Source organism: Molothrus aeneus, chromosome 7, assembly GCF_037042795.1.
Source record: "Molothrus aeneus isolate 106 chromosome 7, BPBGC_Maene_1.0, whole genome shotgun sequence".
In the NCBI taxonomy this organism is placed as follows: domain Eukaryota; kingdom Metazoa; phylum Chordata; class Aves; order Passeriformes; family Icteridae; genus Molothrus; species Molothrus aeneus.
Genome location: NC_089652.1, coordinates 24590782 through 24601373, shown reverse-complemented (window position 1 = coordinate 24601373; position 10592 = coordinate 24590782). Strand labels below are relative to the sequence as shown.

At 42.4% G+C, this 10592-nt stretch overlaps 1 protein-coding gene across 1 annotated transcript in view; it reads left to right on the top strand.

The window, feature by feature from the left end:
- Positions 1-1571: 1571 nt before the first annotated feature.
- XRCC5 (X-ray repair cross complementing 5) overlaps positions 1572-10592 on the top strand; it is a 51160-nt gene continuing 42139 nt past the window's right edge. The window contains exons 1-5 of the mRNA XM_066553876.1: positions 1572-1636; positions 3789-3902; positions 4455-4638; positions 6328-6376; positions 7939-8061. Of these exons, the coding sequence (XP_066409973.1) occupies positions 1619-1636; positions 3789-3902; positions 4455-4638; positions 6328-6376; positions 7939-8061 (488 nt within the window). The 5' untranslated portion in view covers positions 1572-1618. The remainder of the gene's footprint in view (positions 1637-3788; positions 3903-4454; positions 4639-6327; positions 6377-7938; positions 8062-10592) is intronic.

Here is a 10592-nt window from a genome sequence, read left to right as displayed (position 1 = left end):
AAAAGGAAACACTTGTGTTTGTAGGGTCGTCTTCTGGTACAAGATTTTTGAAGTGTTCATGTAAGATTTACTCTTTTGTAGCTACACTAATATCCCCACTTGGAGCTCTGTTTTGAGAATAATTATAGATAATATATGAGTTTTGAGATATACCTAGGAGTGAAAGACACTGGTAAAGATACTCTCAAAGGATACAGGGAAGGTAATGCAGAACAAGAAGTACTAAATACAAGTGATGAAATACTTGCCATTCTCATATATCTCTAATGATTTCATAGCCAATGGGCACCAAGATATACCTGATATAGCATGTATTTTACTAGGAATTCTTAAAATCAGTGGGTTCCAGTTTGATCAAACAGCCTGGATGCAGTGTGAGAACTCAGAAATTCTCTCTGTTGTTAATGGTGGGACAAAGCTAGTGTTGTGCCAGTGTTTAATGAAAGAAACCTGACCCACTGGTGATTCACGGGCAGAATGCAACTTTGGGATGCTCTGGGCAGCTGAAATCCCTGTTCCAGTGGTGAAGGGGAATGGCTGCTCCCCAGCAGGCTGTGTCCTGTGGGATTCTGGGGAGCCCTGGAGACAGCCCCTCTGGAAAGATGTGCTGAGTTTGGCTGGGATAGAGCTAATTTTCTTCACACCACCTGGTATCGGGATGTGTTTTGGGTTTGTGCTGAACACGGGGTTGATAATATAGAGGTGTTTTTGTTATTGCTGAGCAGAGCTTACAGAGCCAAGGCCTGTTCTGCTTTTTGTATGGCCATGCTCCAATAGAGTTGGGGGTGACACAGCTGGGACAGCTGACCCCAGCTGACCAAAGGGGTATTCCAGACCATATAACATGGCAGTATGTAGAGGGGAGAGGAGGAGGAGGAGGAAGAGGGACTGTTTGGAGTGATGGAGTGTGGATATTTGGCCATAGCCACCATTACATGTGCTGGGGCCCTGCCCTCCTGGAGATGGCTGAACACCTGCCTGCCCTGGGGAAGCAGTGAATTAATGCCTTGGTTTGCTTTGCTGGTGTGCTTGGCTCTTGCTTTTCTTATTATACTCTAGTTACCTCAACCCACGAGTTTTCCAGCTTTAACCCTCCCGATTGTCTCTCCAGTGCTGCTGGTGGGGGACAAGTGAGCGCCTGTGGGGCTGGGCTGACAGCCGGGGTTACATCGGGCTGGGGGACCCGGGAGGTGCTGTAGGATAGAGCAGGGCAGAAGGGCCCCTGACACCTGCTCTGGACCCGCCGCTCCTCAGGGACCTCAGTCACCTACCTCGGGCTTGTCCTGGGCTACGCTCCGCTCGAACTGCGGCTAAAATGACAGCCACGCCTGCGAGATGTGGCACTTGGAGGGAGGACTGCGGGGAGCCCTGAGGAGAAAGATGCGGGGGGCACCCGACATCTCCCTTCCCTCTCCCATAGCCCGGCCGTGCCCACCTCAGCTTTCCCCTCAGCCGGTCCCGAACCGGCAGCGCCGGCAGCGGCCCCGCCCGAGCCCCCGTCCACCGCTAGGCGGCGCTGCCCCCGCCGCGGAACGCGAGGCGCCGCCGCCGTGTTCCCGGGGGGACGCGGGGCGGGCGGAGCGCTGAGCGCGGCGCACCGCGTCCCGGCACGAGCGCCATGGCGCCCAGCGGCAAGGTGAGGGCAGGGGGCCCGCCGGGGGTACCGCCGGCTCCGGGCACCCATCCCTGGCTCCGGGCACCCACATGCACCCGTCCCTGGCTCCGGGCACCCACATGCACCCGTCCCTGGCTCCGGGCACCCACGGGCACCCATCCCTGGCTCCGGGCACCCACATGCACCCGTCCCTGGCTCCGGGCACCCACGGGCACCCGTCCCTGGCACAGCGTAACTCTTCCCGTGCTGGCCGCCGAGCCGCTGCCGGTGCAAAGCTGACATGGAATCAGTGTTTCTGCTTGCGCAGCAGTGACTAGCATTACTCTTGCTGGAGTAATGCTAGGACTGTTTTTGCTCTGTTGAAAATGCAGGTTGTATGTGTGGTGTGTTTAGGGGAACTTATTGGTGAAAGCTGTGTTCAGGTCTCTTGTGTTACGGAGCAGTTTAGTATCTGTTAAACGCAGCTTTATCTGTGCTGTTGTAGCCATCTCTGTCTTTGCTTTATTATAGCTGCTTCAGCACCGAGAGGTCAGAGATAAAGGCAGGCTTGTTTCACATCGCCCTTTTCAGCACTGGGCAGGGCGGGTTGCTGTAGCTCAGGTGTGACAGGGCTGTCCTGCGGTCACACGTGCGGAGCTCCGGGCGAGTGTCGCTCAGGAGCCTGCACTGCCAGCAGCAGCTCTGCGTGCTCAGGTGACGTGGCCAGGGGGTAATAACAGGTTAATAGCAGCTGAAGAGAGACATAAAGGAGGGTTACCACAAGAGCTGTCCTCTTCCTAAAGGAAGATCCCACATACCTGAACGGGCACCCAGCCTGGGTTTGCTGCCTTCCAGAAGAGCATGTTGGCACTTGACACTTGGTGGTGTGTTTTGTAAGCAAACAGCAGCTCTGCACTCCTGCACTTCTGTGGCTTCTCTGCTGTCATCCTGCCGTCTATGAAGCGTTTTTGGGGAGCACAGCACCAAGCCAAGGAGGGTCTGCAGCTGCTGCTGTGGGTAGATTCAGTAATTCCCCAGGCTGGAGGTGGGCACTGACAGGGCTCTTGTGAGAACACTGTGCAGCCTCTGGAACTGCCTCTGCTCCACTCTGAGCTTCTGCAGATCTGGCTGGCTCAGGCACTTTTTCCCAGCTCCCAGGCAAGCCTGGTGAAGGCAGGGTGAGGAGTAGAGTGCTGAGATTGGGTGTAACCTGCTGGACAGAGCTTGTGGAGCTCTGCTGCTCAGCAGGAACTTGTAGTTACTTGCAAGGCTGGGCTTGCAGGGCTTAGACCAATGCCTTATCTTGCTGTTCATCCATTTTGCTTGTGTCCCTTGACAGATTTAGGATTATTGCCCACATCCTTTTGTCAGCTTAATTTCTTCTGGAATTGGCTATATTTTGTATTTTAAAATGAGTCAGCTGGCTCCAGCCTAGGTAATACCTGACTTTCCTGTGTTCAGGCAAACAATTTTTTTCAGGCAGTGTAATTTAATCCACTGGCAGCCCATCAAGGTTTTGATGTATATTTAGGGAACTTTGGTTTAATCCATGAGAATAAATTTGAGCTGGCCTTGGACATGCAGGGCCTCATTTTGCTGAATTCCTCTTGCAACTACATTCATGTGGATGATTAATCAAGATAAGGGGAGTCTGTGAAAGAACATTAGAGGAACTTAAGAGTCAAATGAGAAATTGCAAGAAACAATTTTATTTATTTCTAATGTATAAATCAATTCATGGGCAGACTTGGGCAGTATTTTGTATAGATCAGCTAAAGAGGTGATCAGAAATGCAAAAACATAGACTAATGTGAGGGATTTGAGCCCCTAAGTTGAAATTGGAATTCATCCTTGCAATTGTCAGCTAAAATATATGTTTAATTTCCTGGTGCAGAAAAGCCCTTAGATCCCTAATATATTAATGGGATTGTACAGAAATTACATGCCCTTTACAGGTTATTGTGTAACATAGGATTTTTTTGTATTTTCCACTGAAATGTCTGGAACACGGTACAGGATGAAATTATTTTCTTTTCAGTGCAGTTATGCCAGTTCTGTCTTCCACCATTGTCTCTTATTAACAGTTAGTGTAAAAGAAAACACTTGTGATGTAGTTTGATTTTTGAGTTTTGTATGTACCCTTGTAAGTAATTATGCTTGTATTGTATTTTTTATTCTCACTCCTCCTTTCCAGGTGGCAGTAGTGCTGTGCCTGGATGTAGGCCTTACAATGAGCAGTTCTTCCCCTGGTGAAGAGTCTTCACTTGACCAAGCCAAGAAGATTATGACAAAGTTCGTGCAGAGACAGGTGTGTGTGACTTCATAAGTGTTAAAAACATCTGTGAAACATTTTCCTCATTTACTAATCATTGAAATAAATGAGGAATGAGTGAGAATTAGTTTCTGTTTATGCAGGAGTAACAGGGCTCTTTGTTTCAGCTGTATTTGTTGTGCATGAGATGTGATAGTTGGGTTGGTCACCATTTTTTCTTCAGGGCAGTAGAAACGTTTAGGGAAAAGAATTGCTTTTTTCTCTCTCTAAAATATTTCAACACTTAGTAATTGCCACACAGAAGACCCATTTTGAGGACTGAATCAACCAATTTTACTTGTTTTATCCCAGATAGCCTCTTGTAAATTTGTTAGTTTAATTATATCTAACTTTGTGATCTCACTATAAGTTTACGTTTTGAGAGGATAGTAAATAAGTAAAAATTATAAGTAAAGTATAAGTAAAAACCAGTAAATCCATTATAATTGATGTTTCAAAATTAGTTCAGTTAGCTGTAATCTGCCTAACATAGTTATGTATGAATCTACCTGTGTTTTTATACCTGTTTTGTGTTCTCTGTATCTACAGGTTTTTGCTGAGAGTAAAGATGAAGTCGCTGTAGTTCTGTTTGGCACTAATGGCACTAGAAATGGCCTTGCCAGTGAGGATCAATACCAAAACATTACTGTACATAGATCTCTAATGCTGCCAGATTTTGATCTGCTGGAAGACATTCAAAATTTGATTAAAGCAGGCTCTGCACAAGCAGACTGTATCCTTTTGCTGAAGAGCACTTCTTGAACTGATTCAGTTACGTAGGAGACAGGAAGTCAGTGTTGTGAAATTGGGCTCAGCCTCCCAAGTTTTAACTACTATCAGAGTTAAGCTAATTTGTGGTTGTAAGTTTGTCCAAAAGCAGACTTAGCTGCTTTTTGACGTTCTTTTAGGCTAACAGATGTAGCCTTGGCCTTAAAAGGAATCATTGCTTTTATGAAGTTTTCTGTTAATTAGAGAGAAAAAAGATAGTAATATAATTTTAGGCTTCAAATAAGGCATGTATTTTTAAAATAGCATTACAGAACTTGGTTTATGCTTTTTAGTAAAAATGTTGTTTATGAAGTAAGTCAGCAGAAGTTCCAGAAACCAGACTGTCGTGGTTTCAGCCCAGCTGGCAACTCAGCCGCACGCAGCTACTTGCTCATTCCTCCACCAGCTGGATGGGGAGAGAACTGAAAGGGTAAAAGGGAGAAAACTCGTGGGTTGAGATAAAGACAAGTTAATAGGGAAGTTAAAAGCTGTGCACACAAGCAGAGTCCTTGTGCACACAAGGAATTACTCACTGCTTCCCCAGGGCAGGTAGGTGTTCAGTCATATCCAGGAGAGCAGGGCTCCATCAGACTCAACAGTTACCTGGGAAGACCAACACTCAAACTCTGAATATCCCCCTTTCCTCCTTCTTCCTGACAGCTTTACATGTTGAGTGTGATGCCAGGTGTGGGATATCCCATTGGTCAGTTGAGACCAGCTGTCCCTGCTGTGTCTCCTCTCAACTTCTTGTGTCCCCCCCAGCTTCCTCACTGGCAGGGTGGTACAAGAGCCAGAAAAGGCCTTGGCTCTTTGCAAGCACTGCTCACCAACAACTACAACATCCCTATATTATCATCACTGTTTCCAGCACAATTTCAAGACACAGCCCCATGTCAGCTCCTGTGAAGAAAACTACCTCTACCCCAGAGAAAGCAGATTAGAGGTTTATCAGACTGATTTATTTATGAAGTATTTTGAACATTGCCAAATGTTACTCCCTGGTTTGAATGCCATTCATGTTTGACTGTGTTCTGCTCTTAGTTACATGTAAGGTGAAGAGTTTTAAAGGGTAATCTCTATAGCGTTCCTTCATGTGTTTCATTTACATTCAGTTCAGTCTCCTGTGTTGTCTCTCTCTGGCCATAAAATGATTGCTGTGAGCTCTGTCCAGGCAGTCAGAGCTGTTTCAGAAGTGTGCAGCCATTCAGCTGGCTCACACATTCCCAGTGGACATCGTGATGAAGTGCTTTCTGAAAAGATTGTCAGATGCAGGTGGTTCAAAGAAAAACTTCTGTGAGAAAATTATATATGTTGAAATTTTGTTGGTGGATTCAGAGTAGCATTCTAAAAGTTAGATTGCCTCTTCATGGACTTGAGCCTCTCATTGGCAGTTGAGATTTTTGGGATCTGAAGTAGTCTTTTTAGTGTTCCATTGGGTAGGTGGGGCAGAGACAAGATCACAATACACACAAGATATGTAGGAACCTCTTGCACATCAGTTATTTGAAAAGTTTTTATCTCAAAAAGAGTATTTCTTAACTAAAATGCACGTTTGTCAGTGTTTGAGAGGGAGTGAAAATGTAAAATTGTTTTCTACAAAAAATAACATTTGTTACTTGATTCAAATTCTGAGATTTTTCTTAATTTTGCCTAGTTCTAGATGCTATTATTGTGTGTATGGACTTGCTTCAGAAACAAACAATGTGAGTATGTAACCTGAGGGCTTATACAAAAGTCTGACTTTGCACTGATGTTTTCTTGTCACTCTTATATTTACTGTATGTATAAACATGGGAAGTGCTTTCTGAAAAAAAAAAAACCCGAGTAAGCATTAAAGATAAACAGCACACCACAGAAGTTTGCCTCTAAACAATCCTCATGAGACATCTGACTTGTCCAGACAATTGGAGAGCTTTCTGAGGCAACTGGCAACTCTGTAGTAGTGCCATGAGAGCATTGCTACCATTATAGAAGGCACAAAGCCTTCCCTTTCTGTCACATTTCTTGTGTTCTGCTTTCAAAAACTGTTAATCTGGATGTTGAAATGCTTAGGAAAGGGCTACTGAATTTAAATGTGATGGCACATTTTAGAAAGAAAAAAGGAAAACAAAACTAAAAAGGTGAATTTGTTCAGCCTAGAAATTTAAAGACTGTTGGAGATGAAGTGGCTGTTTGTAAATATGCTGTGGAAATAAAGGTGCAATAGGAAAAAACACTCTTTAAGCTGAGAAAAAATGTTGACATCAGTGTTACAAAGTTATCAGTGAGTGCACTGAGGCTGGCAAGGTGTTTCTAACACTCTGTGAAGTAGTGGTGCCGGGAAAGGAAGGTAACTGCGCTTCCTCTCAAACCAGGGTTTGATCATGTTTCTAAAAAGGTTATATGATCTAACTGTGAGTGCAGAAGACTGGACTTGGTGATGCAATTTATATTTTCATGAATAAAGTGTAATCAGTGTGGAAGGCTGTATCCATTTAGTGATTAAAACTGTTGTGAATGGAAATTACTGTATTTATGCCATTATAGTCTTGAATAGCTATGGAACACTGGGTTTTGTTGTAGCTTGTATACACCAACCCCTTTGATATGGAGTTTGCCTTCATTTGAGAAAATACTATAGGGTAAAAATTCAAGAAAATCACTCTTGTGTTTGATTATCCAGATCAAAACTGAATTCAGCCACTTCAACTGAATTTTGTTCTGTCGTTGTTCAACTGATATTTGTTCTGTCATTCAACCTTCCTGATCTGTACTGTTACCACTTCTTAGTATATTAAGTAGTCTTGAAAGTCCATCTTCTCCAATGAATCTACTGAATTAGATTACTAAAATGGAACCCCCACCAGCAACAGTAATTTAAAAGCATTTTCACAAGAACAGACTTACAGCTGCAAAGGAAATAATCAATCTAATCCATAAACAGCCTAATGTATTTTATTAGCATTTTATCCACATTGATGAAAATTGGCAGACTTCCATTCATTTAGGTGTAGTTAGTGATTTGTACAGTCACAGGGCTAAAATCCTCAATTTTAAGGTAGAAGGGAGAAAGGGGACTCATGTAAACACTTAGGATGAACAATATAACCTATGATAGAACAACTTCTACCAAATAGGTTTATTTGCTTTATTTCATTTTACAAGTAAATTTCTTTGGTAAAAGTAATTACAAATATATTACTTTTGTTACTATTTTGTAAGGAAATTATTTTAAAATGGCCTTATAATATTTTCAATATCGGTAAATGTTTTTCTCTATTTTAAGAGGAAAGAAATATGAGAAGAGACACATTGAATTGTTTACAGACCTTAGCAGTCCTGTCAGTGAGGATCAGCTGGAAATTATCATTGCTAACTTGAAGAAAACAGAAACTTCGCTTCAGTTTTTGTAAGTATGAAGATGGCTGCTATGTACTATGCCATCTTTTAAAGGGAAATTATTCTTTCTTAATTATTATCTTGAAATAGCAAGTACTTCTATCAGTTATACGTACTTTGAATTCCACTTACAAGCCAAGTCTCCTTGGTTAAATAATGTGCAAATAAATGTTAAGGTGATGGCTTCTACTCCCCTAAAGCTTATAGCTTAGAGCCAAAGTGTAAAATGGGAGACAAAAGAAAAATATAAGCAGAGAATTAGAATTAGGAAACAATAAGCCAAAATAGCCTCAGAAACAGTGATTTTGTCACAGCAATGGCCTAGATCCTTTTAGGCAAGGACATTACTGGGAAGAAATAATGAGAGAGTGTTGCAGATATTAATAGCTTGTTTCTGGTGTCAATAGAGGAGCAGGTCTGAAGAGAGAAGGGTTGTATTCACAATGATGGGCTTGGAAGATGGAAGCAATATCTTATGTGTTAGAACAGGAATCCCTTGATTGTCATGCTGTAGATACAGGCATTGATCCAGATAATCAATAGTGTTGTTAAGGTCTGTGTGTGATGGCAACTGGAAGCTGTTAGCCTTCTAGAGGAGTTTATTTAAAAGCAAAACTTTATGTGGCTGTTGATAATAAATACTTTCACAGGAGAAAGTTAAAGCCCTAGTTTTACTTCTGACCATGTACTTTTAACCTAGATCCAGCATTCTGTAAGGAACAATGTTGTGAACTTAATAATGAATTAATTTAAGCCATTTGCCAACCCATCTGGAAGATAAGAGGGCTTAGGTAGGGAAATGTGACTGAAAATCATGGTCTGATCCTCCACAAAGAAATCTTTGCCTTTGATTAGGGGAGGCTGGATGCAAAAATATCAGGTTCTGTCTCCACAGAAAAAGCAGTTCTGCTTCCAGTGTGACATGCCCCTCCTGGCTTACTTGAGCTGTTGTTGGCACTGGAGGCAGTAGAGGTGCATCACCATGAATCTGAGTACCTCTGCCAGTCAGAGTACATCTTTTGGAGCCCTGGTATTCAACTGCTTCTCTCTTGTCTATGAAGCAGAAATGAAATGTTGCTGTTACAGCATTGGCTGCAGGTTTGCACCCTGTCTCCCACCCACAGGAGCAAAGGATTATTTGATTTTTACTTGCACAAATGTAAAACGCTTGTTTAAAAAAAAGTCTTGCTAAACCTTTTGTTATAACCTATGCTTGCATCTCTTTTGTCCTGATCATAGACTAGATTGTAACTTGCAGCAGAGAGTTGGTTTTCCTCCCTGCTTCCAGGTGCCAAGCACATGCTGAGCACTGTGTAGTGTTGGGTATTACATACTTCTCATCACAGTAGTCTCTGGGTACTGTATAGTGAATGTAGCCTAACTTTACCTATCAGCTTTTTGATATTGCCATATCAGCTTAAAAATACAGTTTCTATATTTTGTCAGTGGAATCTGCTTCCTAAAAAGGTACCAAACACTTTGCTGAAGCTTGATCTTTAATTTGGCTCTATGTGACACTGTTGTGCATAATGTTAACTCTGTTTATTATCTGTTGCTTCATGGATAAGTTTAGTGAGGACTAATGAGGTGTAAGTATGGTAGAGATGTGTAGGCTGCTTTTTAAAAAACATAATACAATGCTAAAGTTACTTCACTTTGTAGAAATGTGGTAAAAGGTATCATGTGGTTCATTCAGAATTGGATCAGATGAAAAATCCGCAGGTGTTTTCTGGGGCACAGAGTTGAGGATCTTACACATTTTTCTCTACTGTGTTTGTTATATTTAGTTAACACTCTCCTATATTTTGAAGAACAGTAAAATCATTTTATCTATAACCCCTGGCTAAATTTTAAAATCTGAATCATGAAGTGCAAGAAAAATGTGTCATCTTCAGTCAGAAATTCACCCAGTGTTGTAAGCTATTAAAATCTCAAAGAATAACATTTGTTCCAGAAATACCTAATAGTTCCACTGCAGAGAATGTCCTGCTTGCTGGCATTTTGAGCCAATACAGAGTCACAGGCCTGGAACAGCCTTTAACAAGTCATCTGGAGCAATCCTCTGCTTTAGACTGGGTCAGGTGTATGTCTGTCATTGCTGAGCAGTGTTTGTCTAACCTTCTGATAAAGATTTGCAGTGATGGAGACTCTTCTCTCTCCTCAGGCAGTTGGTTTTAGAGATTATGGTTTGAAATGCCTTTATCAGGTTTTTGACTATCTGACCTGACTCCATGATGTGATAGGTGTGCAGGCAGAATACAAAGAACTGATTGTTTCCTTCTTCTCTGCAACAGCTTTTTCTATTTAAGGCTATCTTGCCCTCTAATTCTCTTCTCTACAGGCTTTATTTTGTTCAATCTTTTTTAATGGGTCTTGCTTTCTAATCAGCATTGACTTTACTGTTTAATCTATTCCTATATGTGGATGTCTTTATTGATGCACAATACCCAGAACTGGTGCATCGCTCTGGTCAAGATGTTAGCAATGCCAAGTAGACTTGAAATATTGCTTAGTTTGTTTTGCAAGTTCTGTAACTCTTTA